The sequence below is a fragment of the Aedes albopictus genome, chromosome 2 (assembly GCF_035046485.1).
Source record: "Aedes albopictus strain Foshan chromosome 2, AalbF5, whole genome shotgun sequence".
NCBI lineage: Eukaryota > Metazoa > Arthropoda > Insecta > Diptera > Culicidae > Aedes > Aedes albopictus.
The window spans coordinates 438,792,205-438,817,510 of record NC_085137.1 but is presented as its reverse complement, the minus strand read 5'-3'; the positions used below and the strand labels follow the sequence as shown (position 1 = coordinate 438,817,510).

The window sequence follows — 25,306 nt, the reverse complement described above, 5'->3', positions numbered from 1 at the left end:
ATAGATACATCACACGTGGAACGAATCGCGCGAGTTCACTGACTGACTGACTGACTGATATCGAACACCGGAGGGGCACACTACTGTATTGAACTGATGATGACTGCTGCTGTGGCTGTGGTAAACCACCCCAAACTAATATACGGGCTGTGGTCAGCAAAACAAGCCGCAACCCTCTAGCAAGCACCCTCATCCGACACACGGACGATGGACGATATTGGCGGCACTCACAAGTCCGTTCGTTCATCTGTCCAGGAATCCATTCGAGTGAGGACGAGATGTGTTTCGGTCAAAAGTTGGTTTCGGATCGGTGGAGACGTCTGCCTGCTTTACACTCCTACTAGTGGGTCAGCGATACGTACCACCCAAGCGACCGACCGATATCGAACTGTCCGCCCGTCAGCTATTAAAAGTGTATCATTTTGCGAGTGTAGGTAGAGAGTGAGGGTGGGTTGAGGTGTAAGCTGGGATGCGTGTGCTCGAGCTGATATGACAGAACAAAATGTTTATGATTGGATATGCAAAATTTGCATGTTGTTCTGGGTACATACAATATTGCAGAGATAAACTGAAATTTTTGGCAGAGTACATAAGTTAGGCAAGGGATGTTTCAGAGTAATTTGGTTTGAGAAACGTAAATGGTTCAGGGATAAATTCTTCGAATTGGAGCGAAGGAGCCGCATTTTTCGGAAGATGAATTCCATTGCGACAGATTTTGGAAGATAATCTAATCGGTTTCCAAATCGATAGCTTCAAGGAGGATAACTTTTATATTTCTTTAAAAATCCGCCCGGCCCTACGAGCCAGCCGTTAAAAACTATTGTAACGGAAAATCAGCAACAGAATAATACGAACCGAGACCAACAGCAACCACCCCAGTGAACAAAAAGGAATTGCGAATGGAAACTCGGTACGTGGAACTGCCGATCTCTCAACCTCAATGGGAGCACCCGTATACTCGCCGATCTGCTGAAGGACCGCGGGTTTGGCATCGTAGCGCTGTAGAAGGTGTGTTAGACTGAATCCATGGTGCGAACGTTTAGAGGTAATCATGCCATCTACCAGAGTTGCGACAACATCCGCGAGCTGGAATCAGCTTTCATCGTGAGGGGCTGTCCATAAACCACGTGGTCATTTTTTTGGGACTTCTCAAACCCCAAGCGTTGTCATTAGTCCATACAATTTTTTTTTCTTCCATACAAAATAGTCTTTGGCCGAACCCCCCTTCATGACCACGTGGTTTATGGACAGCCCCTGATGGGTGACATCTAAAGGCGCGTGATCGGTTGGTTGCCGATCGACGAAAGAATGTGCAGGTTGAGGATCAAGGGCCGATTCTTCAGCTTCAGCATAATAAACGTACACAGCCCACACTTCGGAAGTACTGATGATGACAAGGACGCAGTTCAGTCAACGATCGCCTCTTGTAGTGGACAGACGTTCTGTTCATTCGCTCGCTCGTTTTTGTGCTCGCGGTGGATTGGTGAAATACAAATAGAAACGCACGATCAAAATGTCGGATGTATCAGTGAAAAACACCTTGGCTTTTCTTTTTCCTGGAGATGCCGTCCAGCCATCCGTGACGGATATGGTGCGTTTTGTTAAAACGCTCAACGGCGACCAGTCGTTGATGGATACAGCGTACAAGATTTCTGACGAGAAGTCTGTTTTTATCCGCTTCAAATGCGAAGAAGCCATGAATTTTGTGCTTGCGAACAATGACCAGTCACTGCCTTTCCATTTACCAATGGCAATAAAGTGACTGTCCGTATGTCGGTAGCTGGGAATACACGCTACGTGCGCGTGTTCGATCTACCGCCAGAAGTATCCGATGCGGACCTAGCAGCAGTAATGCAGAGGTATGGTAAAGTTGAGTGTACCGTACGGGAACGATTCCCGGCAGAATTTGAACTCGATATGTTCACTGGTGTCCGTGGTCTCTACATGGACATTGAAAAAGAGATACCGGATATTCTCTATTTCCGCAATCGGAAAGGCAGAATATATTACCAAGGTGTAAAATTGAAGTGTTTTGCCTGCAAGTCAGACACGCATTTGAAAAAAAGTTGTCCGGTAGTGCGAGAACGACAGTGTGCGAAAGCGCAAAAGCAGCCGAGGGCAGTGCTTGATACTGCTCATCTAGAAGAAGAAGAAGAAGAAGAAGAAGAAGAAGAAGAAGAAGAAGAAGATATAGACACATCTATCGCAGCAGCAACGGCCGATGCGGATACACACAACAGTAAAACAATGGCCGAGAAGAGACAGCAAAAAACAAAGAAGATGGATGCTAAGCGACAACGGTCGTTCGATACGGATCGAGATTCGGACGTTGCGGTTAACCAGACACACAAAAGGAAGAATAATCACAACCCGTCGTTGAGCAAAAGCGATGATAGTAGCCAGATCATCGTACCCGACGCTTCTCTCAGCAAGTGTAGGGTGCGAATTCCAACCTACGAATGGATCACAGATGAAAAGGAACGACAATCGACAATCGAAGAGGATAAGCAGAGGATCGCCGCAGCAACCAACACCCCGTTGGATGAAATAGTTTTTTATCACGATTAGTTTTTTTTTTCTTTTGTTACTGTGTTTAGTTTTGTTTTTATTATATTAATGTATACACAAAAATAACAGATTCGGCTCCGTAAAGTGATACTCACGCCTGAGCCTACTAAATAAATGAACTAGTAAAAAAAAACGAGGACGCATTTTACGCGCAGCTCGAAATCAAGTAAGACCGCTATCCAAGCCATGATGTCAAGATCATCATATGAGATTTATCGTGGCGCCAACATAGACTCCGACCACTATCTGGCGATGGTCAAACTGCGCCCAAAACTTTCCGTCATCAACAATGTACGGTACCGGCGACTGCCACGGTACAACCTAGAGCGACTAAAAAAACCGGATGTCACCTAGGCATACCACAGAATCTCGAGGCCGCGTTGCCAGACGAAGACGAGCTCGATGAGGCCTCTCCCTAGAGGACTGCTGGAGTACAGTGAAAGCCGCCATCAACGGCGCAGCCGAGAGCACCACCGAGTACGTGAAACGGAATCGACGGAACTAATTCGACTAGTTCGACGAAGAGTGCAGAACGGTTTTCGAGGAGAAGAACGCAGCGCGGGCGGTAATGCTGCAGCAAGAGACCCAACAGAACGTGGAACCTTACAAACAGAAGCAGAAAAGGCAGACCCGTCTCTTTCAAGGAGAAAACAAGCCGCCTGGAAGAAGCGGAGTGCGAAGAAATGGAACTGCTGTGTCGTTCCCAAGAAACACGGAAGTTCTACCAGAAGCTCAACGCATTCCGCAACGGCTTCTTGCCGCGAGCCGAAATATGCAGGGATAAGGACGGTGGCCTCTTGCCGGACGGTCTTGGGGTGATCGAAAGTTGGAAGCAGCACTTCGATCAACACCTGACTGGCGTGGAAAACGTAGGCACGGGCGACCACGGCAACGGAGGAAACGGCGATACTAGTGCTGCGGAGGACGGAAATGAACTAACTCCCACGCTGAGGGAAGTCTTGGATGCCATTCATCAGCTCAAAATTAACAAAGCAGATGGTAAGGATGGTATCGCAGCTGAACTCATCAATATGAGCCCAGAAAAGTTAGCCATCTGTCTGTACCGGCTGATAGTCAGGATCTGGGAATCCGAACAGCTACCGGAGTAGTGGAAGGAAGGGGTAATTTGCCCCATTCACAAGAAAGGCGACCATTTGGAATGTGAGAACTTCAGAGCGATCACTATTGAGAATGCTGCCTACAAAGTGCTATCCCAGATCATCTTTTGTCGTCTGTCACCTAAAACGAATGAGTTCGTGGGAAGTTATCATACCGGCTTCATCGGTGGCCGGTCGACAACGACTCAAGGTGTTTAGAATAAAATATGTTTCATGTATTATTGTATAAAAAATATAGATATTTTGTGGATCGTTTGCTACTAAGCTTAGTATTTTAGAATGCGTTTGATAGTTTTGCTATTACTTGAAAACCATTCAACAAATTTCAATGAAATTTTCACACAGTCATCAACGCATACTACTTCGAAACGCCTAAAAATTGTATGATTCTATCTTCAAAGACAAAAAAGTTGTGACTATTTGTAGGAGATGCAATAATTTACAATATGCGCTTTTAACTGTTTTTGCATGAAAAACCTTCAAAAAAAATTTTTGTTCTAGACCCCCCGATATGGATGTTTTCAACCGACCCAGCAAATTGAAGGGAATTTCCCAAAGTATCACTGGGCAAAATTTCAGACTTACTTATTTTTTTGTTTTAAAGTTGCTCTATAAACACACCGTGGAGAAGGATGAACCACGAGCTCGTCGCACTTTACGGCCAACCCAGCATCCAGATGGGGATCAAAGCCATTAGAACACGGTGAGCAGTGCACGTTGCAAGAATTCCGGACAACAACCCTGCAAAGTTGGTGTTCGCGACTGATCCGGTACAAGAAGGCATAGAGCGCAGAGAGAACGATGGGCGGACCTGGAGGAGCTATATGCGTGACTTAGGATGGAGAGCGGCAGCCACATACCGAGTATTGTGGCGTACTATTGTTCATTATGCCTTATCTTAAATGTGATGTTGAGCAAATAAAAGTATGTAAGGGTTGTCATACCGCTGAAAAAATGCATCACTAATACCTGGAACATTATGATCTCGAGCGTACACTGCCAAGTGCCAGCACTTCCTAGTTGAACTCCTAGAAAAAAAAAATCCGGATGGAACTTATAGAGGAATTCCCAGTGAAATTTCAAGAAGACATTCCGATGGTACTTGAGTTGGGACAAAGCCAGCTTCTAAGCTGTTTATTCTCAGTTCTTAACAGCCTTCTCAGTTATTTACTGGGAGCTTCCTCTACCAATGCCCATTTTGCATGTGTATATCGTGTGGCACAGTACCACCAGAAGCTGGACGAGAGGATAGGAGAGACCAACGGATCTGGAGATGTTAACAGTTTATGGGGGTTTATCCATGAAGCAGTGACAACAACAGCGCAAGAGATGATAGGTGCCATTCAGCGACGCCAACGTAAGGGTTGGTTCGACGAGGAGTGTAACGAGTAACGAACGAAAAGAATGCCGCCAGGAGTCGAATGCTAGTGGCCGGAAACAGGGTCAACAGGGAGCGGTACAGGGTAGCGAGAGTACCCTGGTATATAGTCGCATCGTGCTGAGGAACGTGGGTTCGATTCCCGCCGCAGCTATCAGGAAAAGTTTTCGGCTGTACCGCTGGGCGTTGCATGCTAGTCCGTTGTCTAGTGTCGTGCTTCCTTCAAAGAGCGAATAGCTCACTGGAAACATTAAAACGTGTCCGTGTGTAAAAAAAAAAAATTAAAAGAGTAGCAGAGAGACGAATCGACCGCAGCAAAAAAACGGCAGCACGAAGATAATGTGATTGCTGAAGCGCAGAAAAGTATGGACAGGAACGATATGCGGAGGTTTCATGCAGCAGTTAATGGCGCGCGAAGCAAGACTGCGCCAGTGCAATGACCGGGAAGGAAATTTGCTGAAGGACAAAACAATGGTGGCAGCCAGGTGGAAGGAGCACTTCGAAGATTTGATGAATGGTATCAGTGAAGGAGCACCCAGGAACAGGGTTAGCATAATGGATGACGGTCAAGCAGTGGAACCACCAACACTGGATGGGGTTGGAGCTGAGAAACAGCAAGGCTGCTGGGAAGGACGAGTCGAACTTCTCTAGCACGGAAGCGAGCAGCTACACCAATCAATCCACCAGATTATTGAAAGGATTTGGGAGAATGCAGAATTACCTACCCAGCTGGTTGGATGGCTCCATATTCCCAATATACAAGAAAGGGCACAGACTAGAGTGTGCCAATTACATAGGGATTACCCTTTTAAATTCTACATATAAGATATACTTTAACAGACTTCGTCGGCGAATACCAGGCTGATTTTCGTTAGGGCCGATCAACGACGGATCAAATGTTTAACCTGCAGATAATATCAGAACATGGTTTTTCAGCGGAACTAATTAGGCTGATACGCTCAACGCTGGATGGATCATAATCAAGTATTCGAATAGCAGACGAAGTATCTATCTCGTTTGTGACCTTGTATGGATCGAAGCAGAGTGATGCTGTTTCAAATTTGGATACTTGGACATCGGCGAACGGCAACCCATAATGGACCCTCAATCGAATTAGAAAAAGAAACAACCAACAGCCACACATCAGCATCCTCGTAGTTTTCATTCTACCATGATAGGGTAGAAAGTGAAAGTAGCGCAACGGCAACCAGTTCGATATAGTAGAATTAGAATAGAATACATTAAGGCGCTGTACCAAGTGTAAGTATAGCTTCCAATTGGAATCGCTCACGCAGTGTCCTAGTGGATAAAAGTGCTGTAAATTAGGTTAAGTGATTGAAGAATAAAAAAAAAAACATTGCACTCGAAGGAGCGATTAGGAGGTCTGGCGTGTGGAGGAATGGCACTATCATCACACGGACGCACGTGCTCCTCGGCTTTGCGGACGATGTTTATCTAATCGGCATCGATCGTAGAGCAGTAGAGGAAGCTTATGCACCTTTGAAGAGAGAGACAGTGAGGATAGACTCGACGATTAACTCTACCAAGACGAAGCCCAGCAAACACGCGATCGTAAATAATGTTAGGGAACGTCCATAAATTACGACACGCGGAAATTGCCCATTTTTAAACCACCAAGCCCTCCCCCCCTCTATGTCACACTTTTTGTATGAGACCTCTGAAATTTTTGTATTGGTTGTCACACTTTGCTCAACCCCCTCCCTCCTAAAAGCGAGACGTAATTTATGGACGTTACCTTACATAGGATGCCAAAGTGGAAGCGATATACGAACACTTTACACGCGGGTAAACGGAAGCATATTCACATATGGCCTCCACTTTAGCATCCTATGCAACAGCATATAAGACTTTGTGTTAGCTGGGAGTACATGATAGCGGGTAGAGACAGAGGCAGGCCTAGTGGTGATAGTGCTGAGGACTATGTTTGAAGTTGTTGAAGAATTTCTTTATCTTGTAACACTTGTGACATGTGACAATGACGTTTCCCTTGAAAAGACGTATTGCAACTACGAATAGGCTCTTTTACGGGTTGCGTAACCAACTTAACTAGGTCCCGTAACTTGCAAGCGCAAACGAAATTTGCTCTATAATAAGATGTTGATTCTTCCGGTTGTCCTCTACGATCACGAGACGTGGACGTTAATGGAGGTAGATCGAAAAGCTTTCGTAGTTTTTGAACGCAGCATAACAATTCTCGGTGGGTAACAAGAAAATAAAGTGTGGCGCAGGCTATAGCGAAACGGATTAAATACGGCAGACTTCAGTGGGCAAAACATGTAGTGCGAATGTCGAAAGGAAGAATAGTGAAAACAATATTCAGCAGGGAACCAGGTAGAGGTCGGGGACATCGAATGCGGCCACGAACGCGCTGGCTGCACGCGGTTGAAGAAAACCTGCGATCCCTACACGAAGATGACGCTCTACTATATGCTCAGCGTTGGAATAAAATTACTTTGTAGCCAACAAGGTAATACGGTAGGTATAGAGTGGTCGGCATGAAGATACTCTATTAGACTGGGTCAACAAAGGCGATTTTTTGAAATAAGGCTTTTTCGATTCCTTTTAGCGCCCAAAACAACTGTGCAAAATTTGGGAGCAATTGGTTGTGTGCTTTTTTGCATTTTTCTCATAAATTGAAGATTTTTGTCTAAAACGAACTAACCAAAGACGTTGATTTCGTAGGATACGCTAAACAACTTTGCCGAAGACCGTAAAGTGATCCGTTACTTGTGACAAAAGTTATTACGTGCAGATCGTGTGATATGTAGTGCTTAACATTTAACATGTAAAGGAATAACACCAATAATAAAATCTCAATTTATGACCTATCTTACCAAGCGTATAACTTTTTTCACAATAGTCAGATCACTTTGCGGTTTTCGGCAAAATTTTTCAGCATATCCTAGACTTTACTTTAACGTTATTGGTTACATAGTTTAAGACAAACAATTTCTACTTATGAGGAAAATGCAAAAAAGTACGTTTTCCTTTACTAAATTATAAACAAATTTCAATCGCAATGCGGAATACGGGGACGCAACCAATCGTTTCCAAAATTTTGCACAGTTGTTTTGGGCACTAATGTAGATTGAAAAAGCTTTGTTCCGGGTAGATGCGATCAAATTTAAATTTTTCCCATACAACGTTGACCCACTCTAATACTCTATGCTCGAGGAAGTCAAAGAAAGATTCCATTACGAATCGAACCCGTCACCCGCAGTATAATTGTTCTGGACATCCGTGCACTTACTGCATCGGCTATGCAGGCTCATATGTGGGTATTCGCGATGGATCTCGTACAGAAATTCTCGTTGGAACTGCTGGTGAAAAATCCCTGTGAAACTATCGGCTGAGAATTGTTACCGGATCTCCTACAGGAATCCTCGTGGAAGATCTCACATAAATTTTCGGTGTAACTCGTAGAGGAAGTACCGATGGATCTTCTGGAAATAATCACGGGGATACTTTATAGGAATACCCGGTGCCACTTCTGCGGGTATTCATGGTGGAGCTCCTGCAGGTATTGACTGAGCAGCTCCTAGAAGTCCTGCAGTGGAACTCCAAGTACAATTCTTGGTTGATTTCTTAAACTAATACTCAGTGGAACTCTTAGAAAAATTACCCGTAAAATTCCTAGAATCTCTGTTGAACTCTTAGAGTAAATCCTGGTGGACCCATTGAAGATTTCGTAGAGAAACTTCCAGAGCAATTGTACAGTGTCGAACATAAATTAACTAACTAACTCCTAGAGGAATCTCTGTTAGAAACCTTAGATGGGTTCTCGGTTATACTTTTAGAAAAAAATCCAAGCAAACATCTACAGAAATTCCCCTTGCACCTCCTGCAGGTAGTACGATAAATTTCTAAAGTTACTCGCACAAGAACCCCTGCAGAAATTCTTGGTTCAACTGGTAGTGGAAACTCCGGTCGAACTCCTAGAGGGATTCTTGGTAGAACATATAGAACAAATCCCAGGTTAAGTTACTCCCGTTGTTCTAATTTCATGCACCGAGCATGAGCCTCTGCAGGAATCTGGCGTACTGCTCACTCCCACAGAAAATTTGAAAACAGTTCGCACAGTAAAATTCAAATGTGACTTTTACTGTGCGCGGTGTTTTCAAATTTCCTGTGGGAGTGAGCAGGACAGGGCAAATTCGTACAGAGGCTCATACGCAAAATGCCTCCCCTTCCGCCTTACCTGTGCACGGGCCTGGGCACATATGACGGTCGCAGTGTTCTTGCCGAATACCCGCTTAAAATTTCGACCTTCTACGGAAGGTTGAATCACCCATCTAGAACAAAATTTATTTACCTAGCTAATCCAACAACCAACATTGACCAGTGTGCATGTGAGTGCGAAATATGCCGAATCTGTTTGCTCTTGCATGAAGCCTCTGTCTCTCCCACCCATTGCGCCCCCACTTTCGGCAATAAATTTTGATCCAATCCCTATTTTGACTTTTGATGAACAACTCATATCCCGGTCCCACCGACACTTCCCCACTTCCCCTTTTTCGCATGTTTTCCTTAATTTGGAATGAAACCAAATATTTCATACGCTTCATAGCGCCAATCCAGTTTCATTTGTTTCCGTCAATTTGCATGAAATATTTATTCTAGAAACAGCTAGATATGTACTCACATTGACCGGTTGGAACGATCGGACGTCCTTCAGCTCGGTGAGGTCCAGCGGGGGCTGCTTGTGCGGGGTGGCGGACCAAATCGATACCAACCAGCGATTGCCTGCGTGCAAAAAGGGCGAAATAGTTTCATTGTTGGCGTCACTAAAAAACGTAGTACAAACTAAACCCACCGGTGTGGCGATCCTGCCAGTACTGTTTGTGCTTCGAGCAGCAACCGCAGATGATGTTCAGCACAAAGATGAACACTCCGAGCAGGGTGCAGATCGCGATGGTCACGTAGAACGGATTAAAGTTACCGTAGACGTGTCCTTTGAAGTAGGGATTCTCCAGATATGCGGTACGTTCGTCTATCGTTGACATGGTACCACTACACCACCATCGGGACCGGCGGACTGAGTTGCTTTGCGGTAGCGGAAATTGGCCAATTTGCTGCTACCGGTGCGGTGGCGGTGTGGGAATGGATTGAACTGATGGGTGGTTTTCGCTGGATGCTGCAACCGAGCCAAGGTAGGGGGCTTATCTGAAAGAGATACATGAATAATGAGAACGGCAGAGTTAAAATATCGAATAGAATGTGTTTGTATGTAGGTTAGGTTTACTTTATTGCAGTTATATTGACTAAAATTAATAAAAGAAAAAATAATATCGACAATCTATGCGATGTTTGTGAACAGCAGGTCCCCATCCAACTTATAACGGCATTAAGGACAAGTTCGGTAGTGAGGCGACCATGGCGCAGTTGATTGCACGACTAGAGGGTCTTGTCCGGGATTTCCCGAGACAAAAATCCCGGGAAATCCCGGGATTCAAAACATCCCGAATCCCGGGATAGTTTTCCGTGATTCCCGGGATTTCCCGAAAATGTTAAAAATACTTTAGTATTTTCTACTAAAGTATAACTGTTCACTCTAAATCTTTTTATCAATATTTCCATTTTTACACTAGATATGTTAGAACATATCTGGTAAGTCCAATGGCAATACTTTTCTGAGAACTTTTCGGCAGAATATCAGAATGTGAATTCTGTGTATTTCTTCAGTCTATTAGGGGAATTGGGGGTGATATAAACACCCTAAGCGTTTGTCGTCTTTTCCAATAGAAATGTGACAAAATCTTTCTTTTTTATCCTGTTACATCGTAGATGGTAATATATTCTAAGAGTTCTAGAAGAACATATTGATGAAAAATACAATTTTCTTACATTATTTTCGATTGCAAAATATGTAAGCAAGAAAACAGAGTCATGAAAAATAGTGTGGGTAAAATGAACAATTAATTGGGGTAAAATGAACATGTCTTAAAAAACTAGCTTAAATGTTTAATTTCGATATATTCAAGTGTAGGTCAACAAATTCAATGTAAACTTTATATGCTACACTTTTAAAACTTTTGATTTAAAATTTGGAATGTGTTGAAATCATTATTTGTAAAAAGGTACTAAAATAAGCGATTTTTAGGATAAAAATCTTATTTTATAAGCGTAAAATATTTTTTTCTCAACTTTTTGCTCTAGTTGTGTCATAATATGTATTCTAGATTTCAATATACCGAGATTGAACAAAATTTTATAAAATATGGATGAAATTTGAACCAGCTGTTCATTTTACCCCCAAGTCGTGCTGGTTTTAAAGTTGTTCCTAAAATGGTATTGAAAGCACAACCTAATTATTTTTTTCAACTGAATACTGTCTTTTGGGAGTAAATTATTGGAATATGACATTACATATGTCATAATCTGCGAAAAATATACGAATGGACCTTAATTCGGATAAGTTCAATTTTACATCAGAGCAATTTTTTAAAGTGGTTTTTGAACTTTTCGTTATAATCAAGTGGTTTATTTAATTTTAAAGTTCAAAATCTGCAGAAGTATAATGATTTACGCTATCACACAGAATCCAATCGTTAAAACATACGGAAATACGCTAAATGCTGTAAAACACCACCCTGTTCATTTTAACCACAATTCCCCTATTAGTTTATTCCTGGGACGGGACGTGACAGCTCAGTGGTACAAACCCTCCTATTATTTTAGTTAGAGTTCATAGGGGGGTTACTTTAGTGTTGTCAATAATATTCACATGGAAATAAACCACTTCGATTGGAAATAAACCACTTCGATTATTTTCACAATTTATCACTTTGTACTATATTTCACTATGTTAGTTCCGAAATAAAACAGCACAGAAAGTGAGACAAATGATAAATTTCACTAGTCATCAACTGTCATCAATACGAGGTTTAAGAAATTTGTGACTACTAGCAACACGGATAACTTAACAACAAAGTGCCCTCTTGTAAACAAACGTGAAGCGATGCTACGCTGCTTTTGTCAAATCTACCAATCAAAAGTGGTCTTTTCTGACAAGAAAATGGTTTCGTATTTGCACTAGCACCTGACGGGTCCCGTCCCAGGGTTAATCTGGTAATAATCCTAGAATTTATGTATATTTGTAGTAGCAAAGCCATAATTGACAGATTTCTTCAGAAAATTTGATGCTAGATTTGATGCAGATTCAGAAGGACAGCATACATTTTTTCAGATGTTATTGGAGAAATCCCTTAATCTATTGATATTTTCAGAATATGAGCGGTTACTTGACGCATTTTCTACAGAATTACGGCGACGAGTTAAAGTTAACTAAATTAATCTTAGTTGTATCATTCGCAGACTTTTTAGAGGCCTATAAGATAACAAAATTGATAAAAGTTTCCAACGGAACTTCTATAGGACTTTATTACATAATCTCTGGAATATGCCGTAAAGGGGTCTCCAGTTAGCCTAGTGGTTAAGGCTATGGATCGCCAATCCGGAGACGGCGGGTTCGATTCCCGTTCCGGTCGGGAAAATTTTCTCGACTCTCTGAGCATAGTGTATCATTGTAATTGCCTCACAAGATGCAGTGGCAGGCAAAGGAAGCCCTTCAATTAATAACTGTGGAAGTGCTCAAAGAACACTAAGTTGAAACGAGGCAGGCCAAGTCCCAGTTGGGACGTAGAGCCATAAAGAAGAAGAAGAAGAAGATGCCGTAAAGTCTAGATTGAGTTTAAATAAGGGCGAAAGTAACATGAGAGAGTTCTCTTCATCCACTCTCTCTTCTTCAAATTAAAGTGACAAGATGCAAGTAAGGTTGCACTTTTTGGTCATAAATCGCTAGGTTGCGATGTAATCTAGCGTCTAAGTGTAAAAAAGTTCGATTGAATTTGCATCTTGCCACTTTAATTTGCAGAAGAGAGAGTCGATGAAGAGCCCTTATTTAAACTCAATCTAGAAGTTATTGACGACGGAATTCCTTACGAAAAGGGACTTCAACAGCCTAGGCATGAGTCAATAGAGAAATTTCAAGTAGAAATTTTGAATAAAGTTCTAGATTGTTCTTTTCCAACCTCCCGGATTAAAATATTATCGTGTTTGCCAAAACTTGAGATGGAAAATGTATCCTGATAGTAATGGAATACAATTGTGGCAAATAATTGATCATTCATAGCAAAAACATTTGAAGAGACTGCTGAAGGTTATGATTTTGTCCAAAAAAACGAAGAAATGTCAGTGGAGTTCCTAGATGGAATTGCCAAAGTCGTTTTAAAACGAAGAACCTTCTGGAGGATTATAAGGGTCTCTTATGTACAGGGGTGGCCAAAATGTTTGGGATAGGCAACTTTTTTTCTCTCGCAAAAAAGTTCAACATGCTGTAACTTTTCATAGAGTGCATCAAAGATTCTCAAATTTTGACTGTTTGACCTGTTATATGTGCATCGTTGGTACAAATTTGAGCCCGATTGGGTGATCTTTCGCGAAGCTAGAACCATTCTCGTAAAACACTTTTTTTAGACAACCAATTTTTGAGCTGTCATATCCCGGAGACCAGTGAACCGAATTGGATGAATTTTTGAACGTTTATCAACAATATATTAATGCTTGAAAATTCCTAAAAACATAGGTACTTTTCAAACGTTAAAAAAAGTTATGATGGATTGACACTTTTAGGATCTTTCTCGAAAAAATGTAAATTTTTCACATCAATGTCATTAAATTTTATTTTTGATATTCAAATATTTTCTTCTTCTGCTCTTATGATATTTATAATAAGATATATTAGAGCCCATTTAGATTAAAGGAAGAACACATTCAGTATTTTTTGTGTGAGATTGTAAATTTGACTCATTTTCCTCTATATGGGTGAAAATTTCAAATCATCATAACTTTTTTCAACGTTCAAAAAGTACCTATGATTTGAAGAATTTTCAAGCATCGATATATTGTTGATAATCGCTCAAAATTTCATTTAATTCGATTCACTGGTCTCCGAGACATGACAGCTCAAAAAATTAGTCGTCCTAATAATAGTGTTTCACGAGAACGGTTCTAGCTTCGCGAAAAATTAACCAATCGAGCTCAAATTTGTACCAATGATGCACAAACAGTCAAAATTTGAAAATTTTTGATACACTCTATGAAAAGTTACATCATGTTGAACTTTTTAGGAGAGAAAAAAAAGTTGCCTATCCCAAACATTTTGGCCACCCCCTGTATTTTTTGAAAGAATTTTTATAACATTTCAATAACAACCTCAAGAAGCTGCAGAAATTTGCAAATCACTCTACAAAATCTTTCCGCCAAAACTCCGCCAGAGAAATTCTTAAATTTATGCCCAGAAATAACATAAGGATAAACCTCATGGATTTATTTATCAATTTCTCTAGGAATTCTATTGAGTCCTTATTTATTATTCCCTCTCGGAACGTACAGATAATAAGCAATGATTTAAAAGAATCCGACGATAACTTTTCTTGTAATTCTACCTAGAACTTTTTCATGTCTGTCTCGAGTGTCTCAAGGCTATTACGGTTTTCTCAAGAAATTTTATAAGCAATCTCTTTAAAATTTCTGTTAAAAACTTTAATCAGACAAACGTGGCTTAACAGTCAAGATAGCTTATCCCAGAAGGAGATGTCTGCTTCATTATAAAATTTTCTAGCACCCTTGTCATTTGATTTATTTCGGATTGAAAAGATGGCCTAATATTCTTATATTCATACTCATGCAACCAATGCCCCGAAAAGCCGAAATAAGACGAAAAAAGCCGGTAAAACCGCAATGATGTGTTATTCAAAAATTGAATGAATATCGCACGAATAACTCAAAGTAATATGATATAAGTTTTTGTGCTTGTCGAAATATCTGAAAATTTCTACATAAGAGCAAATTTAGCTCTTTTGCACGAAACGAACCACATACACTCATAGAGATGGCTCAGTGTTGGTGAAGTGCCATGTGCTTCTTTCTGAACTGTGAAAACAAAGAACCGCATGCTCTTATTCCCATGATATTCATAACAGTGAGCCATAATTGATTAGTAAGCATCTCCGCCTGTGAATCCTAAGGTCGTACACAGAAAAAAATTGTATAGTAAACACTACCACAGAAGTGTGTTCAAATTTACCATGGCTAATTATGGCGATAATAACAGACAACATGGTCGCTTTGACTGATTTGTAGTAAAAAATACTATTGTTCAGGCAGAAATAGTAAAGTGGCGATAACTACTTATTGCAGTTAAAAATACTATGCATTTTGGTATCAGAAGTACTATTTTTGTAGTAAACTTTACCATGGGCGTGATTAGTATGAAGCATTGCTACCATGACGGATTTTATTTTACCACATTTCTTGTCAACTCAAGCGTGTTGTACCAGCGTTTTTCAGCAGACAATGCTTGCACTTAAATTTACCACACTCATGGTAAATTTCTATTCTGCTAGTTGAACTGACGTTTGCCCATTTTGTGGAATGAAAAGAGCAGTCAAATTTGTTTGCATGAACCTTTTTAAAAATTATTGATTAATTCAGTTTAAATTTAGTAAATATTCCTTAAAAAGTGGAAAACCAATTAGCAGTTTGGCAAACGCAGACGTAAAGGTGAGTCTATTTCATGCTGATAAAAGCAAATCTGGAAATATTTTTGATTTCGTTCGCAGGTGAGAAGCAGGCGATTTAATCTCCAAGTGGATTTTTCTTCAATTTTTTAGGTAAGCGCTTAAAATATACCTAGAAATGATTCATAATAGCGAAATTCAAATTACAGAACTGCTAAATAAAAATAAAACTTCGGAAAGTTGTTTTTGATCGTCTAGAGAAGACGGTGCACCAAGGGAGGCAGCAAACCACGTATGATGACTTCGAAAATATTGCTTGACAAAGATTCCAAACTGCGATCCGGTCATAATCCGACAACGAAGACTGGATAGTGAAGAATCTTATTCAACAATGTCTGGCGAATTACGGACAAGATTCCGCATAAGTAAAATGTATGAAAAATGTTATTTTTTTGTTTATATTTCAACGAAAAAAGAACCTATAAAGTAGTACCAGGGCATATGCAAACTAACTTCAGTCGTGGTCAATTTTACTATGGCCACGGTAATGCATAATCCGTTAATTTTACTACTAGCATGGTAAAACATTGGGACCTAGAAATACTACAAACATGGTAGAAAATACTAAGAAGCGTGAAAATTATGCCATGGTAAAATTAACTGCGTTCATTGCTGAAATAATACTGTAATGTTGTCTGCTGAAAATTGTGGGTGCTTTGCGGTCAATTTAACCCCCTGAAATGGTAATTTCTACCGCAACTTTCTTTTGTGTGTAGGTTCGATGCTGGATGTTGGCATTTTTTATTTTTTTTTAAGAAAAAGGTCTCTGCTATCTGCTATTGTTTTGATCTTGTAATATCTCAACGAGCTATTATTGAGCAATTTACCATACTAGATTTTGCTATTATTTCTGATATTTTACCTCTTATATCAATCAAACCAATATCAGTTTTTGTTCTTCAGTAATTCACTCAGTTATAAATGAATATGCTATTCATTAGATTTTTCCACCTACTCGGGGAAGCAATTCGTGAGTGGAAAGCCAACACAAGGCTTACTCACGATTCCAAACGTGAACAGTGTGTGAGTTTATTCGCACCCGCCTGATTCGCGAGTAAGAAGCAAAACGAAAACAAAAACACTCATGAGTTTTTATTCATGTAGAACTAGTGTAGGTGCGAGAAGTGCATTTTAGTGTGGGTATAATAGCAGATCCAGTGATTATCCATCATAAACTAATGCTTTATGCTCCATTGTTCCTCACTAAAGAATCACAGGCGATTGCTTGTTAGCTTCGTTTACTCACAAATAAAGAAATGCGAGTATTCTCGGCCAATGTTGTTCACGAGTACGGATTATTTTGATTTGTGTCTGATCAGCTGCAATATTCATCATTTTCCATCCTTGGTTGGGTGGTTTTAATTGATTAAAATATACTCTTACCCTAAACTGACTTAAGTGTATACATTCTCTCAATATTCATTGCGTTTTTTATACACATTTTCCAATTCTCAATAAAAAAAAATGTTCGTGCAATAAAACAGGTGTTTTCAGCAGTTCGTTATGCATTACGCTCATAAAATCTACAAAGAAGTTTGGCCATCGACATTCGACCACTGCGAAACGTCATTCGTGATCGACAAGAGCGGCATCTCTTGAAAAGTGGCGAAAACCATGAATCTATTGCAAAATTAAAATAGTAATAACACTATATTGGCTATGACGAAGAGATATAAGATTTGTTGTCGAAGCCACTTTTCTCTTGGGATTTGTTATTATGAATTCGATTGGAAATCAAAAAACTTTTTTGGAGAAAAATATTTTTGCTAATTTTGAGTTGTTTACAACATACACCGGAAGTGACGTATATGATAGTGCATCATTGAACGCACACAGCGCACCCCACCCGGTACTGAAAAAAAGTGTCGCTAGTCGAAAAGTGTCGCTAGTCAAAACGTCGCTATTCGGTTTGGTGCTGGCGCCATAATAAGTGCCATGTTGAAATTAAGAACTTTCTCCCAACGCAGATTGAACGGATTCAAAAAAACCATACTTACCTTTTCATTAAGTTTGATGCCCATATTGACAAGAACGAACGTAAGATTGATCGGGAAGTTTATTCTAACAGTTCGCTCACGTGATCGAATTCCACGGATTTATCCTTCTCCGGGATAATGCATGTTCACTGAGATAAAAAATAAAAGTCCCTCACTTCAGCACTCACGATAATTATCTTTCTCTCTATCCACTTTCACTTTTCTGTGCCGAATCACAACTGTTACTGCAAAAGATTATCCGAATAAACAACTAAGGGTCTGTGTCAATTGGCGAATTAAAATTAATTTTTACTTAAATTTGACAGTTCAACACTTAAACTTGACACTTCTCCTAAGGAAATAATTATCGAACTGTCAAGTTTAAGTGAAAATTATTTTTAATTCGCCAATGGATCACTAAAATAACTAAAACGGCCGCTATGAAATGAACATATAGCGCCACCGTAGCCTTGTGTGTTTGACGTAACTCGACTGCTGTTACTGTGTTGCCGTCCATATACGGTGGCGCTTTTGTTTTGATGCGGTGAGTAGCGGAAAAGTCGGCTTCAATGATCCATTGACACATACCCTAAGTATTAAATGTTTCACTCCATCTGAGAGTAATATAACGTCTCCACCGATGTACGAGATCAATAATTTGACGTTTAGTGGTACCGTGTATACATAAAATGTATTTGTTCCCATGGCCCTCTAGATCTGAGAGAGAGGAGACAGCTCACTGACAACCACGATGTTTACATTTCTTCTTCTTACTTCTTTTAACAAGTTTATGCGCCGCACAATGGTTTGAAAATTTATTTTTGGTCAAAAACGATTTGCATATTGAATTCACTGCAACAGAGCTTGGAAAATGAATGGATTCGTTGCGCTGGTTGAGGAAAACTGGCCATCATAATTTTATCTTTTTTAATTACAACAAACGGAGCAAAATTTCAATAAGATCTGTTTGATATTTGGCCACTCCACAGCATCAATGTGCGATTTTCAGCTCGGTTCGCGGTGACAGTTTGTGACAGGTCCTCCTTGACATTAAGTAGCACGCAATCGAAGCCAGCTGTCTCCTCTCTCTCAGCTCTAGATAACACGTCACTGCACTATAAGATATCTGGCGGACAAAAACCTAAAAAGTTACCCTCATTAAATCTTTTTGTTACATTTTTTGCCGAAAGTAAACATTTCAATTAAGAAAAGCTCAAAGTTTCAAGTCTCTAGCACTTTGCGTTTCTGAAATATAGAAGCGGAAATTTTCGGAAAATCGATCTTTTTACCGGATAAGCGCGATTTATCCTAAATCAAGGTTACTATAAAAGCTGTTAGAAAATCTTGACCACCTTTGGATTTCAGGTGGTGCAATAATGTAAATGAAGTACAGGAACAACAATAGTATCAGCGAATTTCTTCAGGATTACTGCATTGAATTTTCACAAAATTTAGAAGCCGCAAAATGTATTCAAGTACTACACTAGGAGGATTCACTTAACAGCGTAAACTGATTAAACTGATTAACCTTCCGTAACTCGCGCGGTTGACTACCTGCGTCAGCACCACGCTAATGCTGAGTACAAAAAGCGAGATTTTTTCAACGTGTTGTACAAAATACAACAGCGCGATCGTTCGAGGGTTAAACGTCGCGATCACCAAGGCAGTCTTTGATTATTTCATTCGCAAAATCATGAAACATTTCAAATAAGCAGAAAATCATGGCTTACGCAGCAATTTAATCTGTTGAGTGAGTACCCCTACTGTAAAATTTAAATATATTTCATAACACCTCATAACCTTTCCAGAATGTGTTGCACCTAGGAAACGAAATCTTGTAACCTCTGAAAATAGGCATATGTACATATGGAGAGAAAATGTAGAACAAAAACGAACGAGATCATATCGAAATCGAGAGACATCGAAATGTAGAAAAATGTATGCAGATTGAAGGAACCGATGAAACCAATGAGATATGGAAATATAACGAGACGTAGAACATCGAAACATGAAAAGTCGACTGTAGACCGTTTTCAAAAACATTTTCTGGAGATGCGGGGCATCGATCCCCGTACCTCTCACATGCTAAGCGAGCGCTCTACCATCTGAGCTACATCCCCTTGTTGAGTACTGGCTGTCTAAAATGGATCACATTCAGATTGTCGATAAAGAAGAGTTTGCAGATTTCAAAAAGATCACCGCCCAACGTGGGGCTCGAACCCACGACCCTGAGATTAAGAGTCTCATGCTCTACCGACTGAGCTAGCCGGGCTGACATCGGTACCGTAAGTGAATTGGACAAGGTACGATTCCGGGTAAACATGAATCAATTTAGAATTATTTACTGACGAATGTTTAATAAAAATGTAATTAAATACTGCAAACTCGAGAACACAAAAAGAGTCACAAAAATATTTTATGCAATTTAGTATCATAATTTATATTTTATATAGCTCATTTTGGTATCATAATGGCCAATTTTTCAGAACTGGTTCATTATGCAACTGAAATGAGTTGCATAATGAAAAATAGTTGTATAATGTTCATAACTCATTTGAGTTGCATTATGAACATTATGCAACTCAAATGGGTTGCATTATGAAAAAAATCATTGCATAAAATTTTGTATGAAACTCGTTGCAAAACTCGATATTTTCAGCACTCTTCGTATTTATCCAACTCGGCAGGCCTCGTTGGATAAATGTACGCCTCATGCTGAAAAAATCAACTTTTTGCAACTCGTTACATAAATAACTATTATAAATGTCTATGTTGTTATTGTACTGTATTCTTCATTACATCGTGAAACATCACTTCCAAAATGTTAGACAATTCTCAGGTCACTTGACAGATCACAACCAAAGTGAGAAAAAAAATGAAAAATAGATTCTACTTTACCGACCTAGTTGTCGTCCTCTTCTCGGTAATGTTACTACTGTCAAGAGACCTGAGAGCTGTCAAATATTTTGGAGGTTATGTTTCATAATGAGATAAAGATTTAGGAAAAATCATTTGAAAATGTATGTATGTATTATTAATTATCTTGTTCATTTATGATTCTATTAATTTATTTTTCTAGTACATCTTTTTTAATTTAGGCAATCGGAATTGTCCCGGCAAACGTCGTTCTGCCTGCCTACTGTGTTTTTTGACATGCAGCTCTGTAGAAAAATGTCCCGCAAAATGAAATTTCAAACTTTCTCGTTTTCGGTGCGTTCCCGGTCGATTTTCCCACTTATTTTTTCGTACGAACACGTCGGAGCCCTGCACAAATAAAACATTGAAAGAATGGTGTAGATCCGTTGACTTGTTCCAGAGCCTATTCGTGACATACAAACACCATTCCATTTTAATTTATATAGATAATAGATAGTTTATTATTGATTCACCTGGTCGCCAGGGATGGGAACACTCACTTTCAAAGAGTTACACTCACTTGCTATTTTCTCAGCTCAGAAGCGTGCAATCGAGAAACGATGTATGGACAACTTTCGCATAGTGGTTTTGTCTAAAACTTTGCCGAATAGAGTAGGGGTCGCACACGCATACCAAAGTCGTGACAGAGTTGTAAATGCGACTCTCCACGAGGTGAGTGTAATTTACATTCACCTCGTGGAGACTTGCCTTCGCAGCTCCCTCACGACTTCGGTATGCTTGTGCGACCCCTACTCTATTCGACAAAGTTTTAGACAAAACCACAATGCAAAAGTTGTCCATACATCTTTTCTTGATTGCACGCTTCTGAGCTGAGAAAATAGCAAATGAGTGTAACTCTTTGCAAGTGAGTGTTCCCATCCTTGCTGGTCACATTTTGTGGTTACATTATGCGTACCACCACCAACTGTCAAAAACATTCTCTGGAGATGCGGGGCATCGATCCCCGTACCTCTCACATGCTAAGCGAGCGCTCTACCATCTGAGCTACATCCCCTTGATGAACATTGGCTGTCTCAAACGGATTGAATTCTGGAAGCATTGATATGTCGAAAAAGAAGAGATTGTAGATCTCAAAAAGATCGCCGCCCAACGTGGGGCTCGAACCCACGACCCTGAGATTAAGAGTCTCATGCTCTACCGACTGAGCTAGCCGGGCTTACACGTCAATTATCTAATTCACATATCCATGTGAAATAGAAATAGACGTAGGATTTCTGGTTAGACCATGATCCAAGTTTTATAAAATAATATATTAAATAAGTTTCCATTCCACTACTACAACTTCATCAATCAATATTCGAGAACAAATAAAAAACCTTTAAAACGAAATGCAATAAAATTTGTTGTTTTGTTCAATTCACTATGCAAAATATTAAGTGAAAATGCTTCAAAATATTTACTGAGTATCACCAATTTTGAGTTATTCTTTATTCAACGAGCCTAACCTAAAAATGACTGACAATTCTCAGGTCATTTTGACAGATGTAACGTGAGCATGAGAAGGACGGCAACAATATCGATAAAGTAGAATATATTTTCTGTCTTTTTCGTGCATGTGTGTGGTCTGTCAAAATTACCTGTGAAGTGTCAAACATTTTCATGGCTAGCTTTGTTGGTGTTAGAATGGTGTAGGTCCATTAACGACCAACTATTTCCAAAAACATTCTTTGGAGATGCGGGGCATCGATCCCCGTACCTCTCACATGCTAAGCGAGCGCTCTACCATCTGAGCTACATCCCCTTGGTGCGTCTCGGCTGTTTCTATAGATTTACTTTCTGTGATCACTGTTCGATGATAAAAAAGAACTTTTAAATATTCAAAAGAATACCGCCCAACGTGGGGCTCGAACCCACGACCCTGAGATTAAGAGTCTCATTCTCTACCGACTGAGCTAGCCGGGCTGACGTCGATAAAGTAGTCAGGATAGTTTTAGTATGCTTTTGTTTGGACCATGAAACACGTTTTATAAAAATGTGGATGAGATAATTTCGTAACAGAATTTTAATAAAATATATTGCTCATTAGTTCTTATTCACCAATTTGGATTTGAGATAAAATGAAGGATTATAAGAAATACAAAATAAATCAAACATTTTGTTAATCAACTTTGACTGGGTTTGAGGTTATGGTCTACGCTGGGTCATACTTGTGAGATATGATCCTAGAGGTCACGATGTCAAGGTGTTGTCTAAAAGGCTGACAAACAATCTTCAAAAACATTTCTTGGAGATACGGGGCATCGATCCCCGTACCTCTCACATGCTAAGCGAGCGCTCTACCATCTGAGCTACATCCCCTTGATAAATATTTGCGGTTCCCATACAATCACATTCTGTGAGCACTGTTCGATGATAAAGAAGAACTTTTACATATTCAAAAGAATACCGCCCAACGTGGGGCTCGAACCCACGACCCTGAGATTAAGAGTCTCATGCTCTACCGACTGAGCTAGCCGGGCTGGTGAGATTTTAAATTCAAACTGTGTTTATTTGACCTATATATCTTTCTAAAATTTTCGAAAAGTGGTATGTAATATAATTAGGTTTTGATTTGTATAGTTGTTGACAAATTTCAGATAAATCTAATAACCTAACCTAAGTATTATTACTTAGAATTAAATCGGTAATATTTCACTACATATTATTCATTTATTTTAATAACTGATACCCATATATATGTAAGAGAATTTAATTCAGGGCACTTATAAATCAATCAAATTTAATTACTTTCACTGCAGCACCGCGCCTTACTCATAAAAAATCCTTTGGAGATGCGGGGCATCGATCCCCGTACCTCTCACATGCTAAGCGAGCGCTCTACCATCTGAGCTACATCCCCACGATGAAATACCGTGCATCAGTATGAATCTTATTTTACAGCACATACACTTCCCGCAATAATATCGATAAAGAAGATGCAAACCACATAAAAAAAAATACTCGCCCAACGTGGGGCTCGAACCCACGACCCTGAGATTAAGAGTCTCATGCTCTACCGACTGAGCTAGCCGGGCATGTGCAGGGATAGGTGACAGAAGATGGCTTTCAGTCGAACATCGTGACAAGGCCGGCTTCATCATGTTGGGTTTCTGCTAAAAATCACTTCCACCAGATGTTCACAGTCGTATTCCAATTGTAAACTAGAATTCGCTACCTGGTGAAGTCCCTCCTCAAAAACAAATACACACGCGATTATCGTTCGAGGGCAATAAGAACATACAAGTTCAAATCTGATAATTTTTATTAGTTGAATTTGTAGGCAATCTTATAAGATTCCGCGCGCACTTTTATCAGATCTCACCAATTTTTCACTTTATTTAAAAACTTTCCAGTTAAATGCAGCACATTAACTTGTCTTTTGGCTGAGGCGAAAATGATGTGTTCAGACACTCGTGTTGTTGTTGATGCAAGCAAAATAATCTGCGACAATAACTTTAATCGCACCACTCCAACATCTGCACAAACTGGCGCCGATTGTCACACCATACACTCTACATAGGAACGGCGACGATAACCACAGTTTTCAAACAGTATTCGAAGCACGTTTGTCGCATCCATTAGGCGACCACCACCGGCGAGTCTCCACTCCCCACTCAACAACATTAAACGGCTACCGTTGTTAGTAGTTGTTGTCGAAATCAAAACGATGGACCAGCATCTGTCTGTCGGGAGATTAGCATTCTTAATTCCAAATCGAGCGCTTTTGGTGTGAGAGTGACCGAGTAAAAAAAAGAAGTCCGGGCTCAACCGGGATTTGAACCCGGGACCTCTCGCACCCAAAGCGAGAATCATACCCCTAGACCATTGAGCCGCTTGGTAAAGTAGGCTGGGCACGACCTTTGAAGAAAGCGAAATTCCAACAAGAAATCCGTTATGGAAAGGTGGATAAGCGTGCGTTCGATGTCAGTCCATCGCATTCCCAACGTGTTTTCATAACATACTTATGTGGCGGTGTTGGTAGCGACTTGAGCCGACGTGAAATGCATGCAACACCAACATTGTTGTGTGCACTTGATGACGATGGGCGCAAAACATGAGTTAATCTGGTGAACGATCACGTAGCTACCAATTGGAATCCACGGGAACGACCTCTTTTAACCCTTATGTGGCCGACAGGGTACCCGGGTACCCAGCACCCATTTAAAATACACGGTGTAGAAAAAAGCAAAAAGTTTGCCGGCCACATAACGGTTAATTGGGTCAAGTATGTGATGGTTTCCGGGATGGGGTATCGGTCCAGATATCCGTGGGGATTGGAACCTTCCATGCCGAATCGGCCCTTTTAAACCAGGCGCATTCCATAAGCGGTTTTAGACATGCCAGTTGCTGCATCTCCATCTGTCCGACATCGCCATTGGGTGTGGTGCTTTAATTAAGCTTCCAGATTCTTCAGCGGACTACTTTGATGACTTGCTTGATTTTCCTGTGGGTTTCCCACTTCATCATCCACTTAACTTCATCACATAGAACCCAGCACGTCACGGAAACTCACCTTTCACCGTTAAAATCACCGAAAAACACTTATCCGGAACCGCGCGAGACACACGATACTTTTCCGAAGACTGAAGAAAAAATGACGCTTCACGAAGTTCGTTAACAGAGACTAACTGCGGACTGACTGACCGACTGGTTGACTCACATCATCAATGAACGAGCTATGCTGCAAACGCGAGACGACAACGACGAGTACGGTGAATATACCTACCTTGTGGAATAGTGGGCACGATA

At 40.4% G+C, this 25,306-nt stretch overlaps 1 protein-coding gene, 1 long non-coding RNA gene and 6 other non-coding genes across 9 annotated transcripts in view; 1 reads left to right on the top strand and 7 right to left on the bottom strand.

Annotated features, from left to right (window-relative positions):
* Positions 1-25,306, bottom strand: part of LOC115265307 (uncharacterized) — a 29,608-nt gene that overhangs the window by 3,733 nt on the left and 569 nt on the right. The window contains exons 1-3 of one of the 2 annotated variants that reach the window (XM_029869818.2): positions 25,071-25,254; positions 9,899-10,248; positions 9,728-9,828 (exon numbers count right to left, since the gene is read on the bottom strand). In XM_029869818.2, the coding sequence (XP_029725678.1) occupies positions 9,728-9,828; positions 9,899-10,088 (291 nt within the window). In that variant the 5' untranslated portion in view covers positions 10,089-10,248; positions 25,071-25,254. Of the gene's footprint in view, positions 1-9,727; positions 9,829-9,898; positions 10,249-25,070; positions 25,255-25,306 lie in introns of those variants that run through there. The other variant, XM_029869819.2, reaches the window with a different exon arrangement.
* On the top strand, positions 10,255-25,085 carry LOC134288552 (uncharacterized). Its single transcript, XR_009998007.1, has 2 exons — positions 10,255-15,758; positions 15,815-25,085. It is a non-coding gene; the product is annotated as an uncharacterized LOC134288552 (long non-coding RNA).
* Trnak-cuu (transfer RNA lysine (anticodon CUU)) lies at positions 19,841-19,913 on the bottom strand. Its single transcript has one exon. It is a non-coding gene; the product is annotated as a tRNA-Lys (tRNA).
* Positions 21,662-21,734, bottom strand: Trnak-cuu (transfer RNA lysine (anticodon CUU)). Its single transcript has one exon. It is a non-coding gene; the product is annotated as a tRNA-Lys (tRNA).
* On the bottom strand, positions 22,408-22,480 carry Trnak-cuu (transfer RNA lysine (anticodon CUU)). Its single transcript has one exon. It is a non-coding gene; the product is annotated as a tRNA-Lys (tRNA).
* Positions 22,965-23,037, bottom strand: Trnak-cuu (transfer RNA lysine (anticodon CUU)). The gene has a single exon. It is a non-coding gene; the product is annotated as a tRNA-Lys (tRNA).
* Trnak-cuu (transfer RNA lysine (anticodon CUU)) lies at positions 23,520-23,592 on the bottom strand. Its single transcript has one exon. It is a non-coding gene; the product is annotated as a tRNA-Lys (tRNA).
* On the bottom strand, positions 24,318-24,389 carry Trnap-ugg (transfer RNA proline (anticodon UGG)). Its single transcript has one exon. It is a non-coding gene; the product is annotated as a tRNA-Pro (tRNA).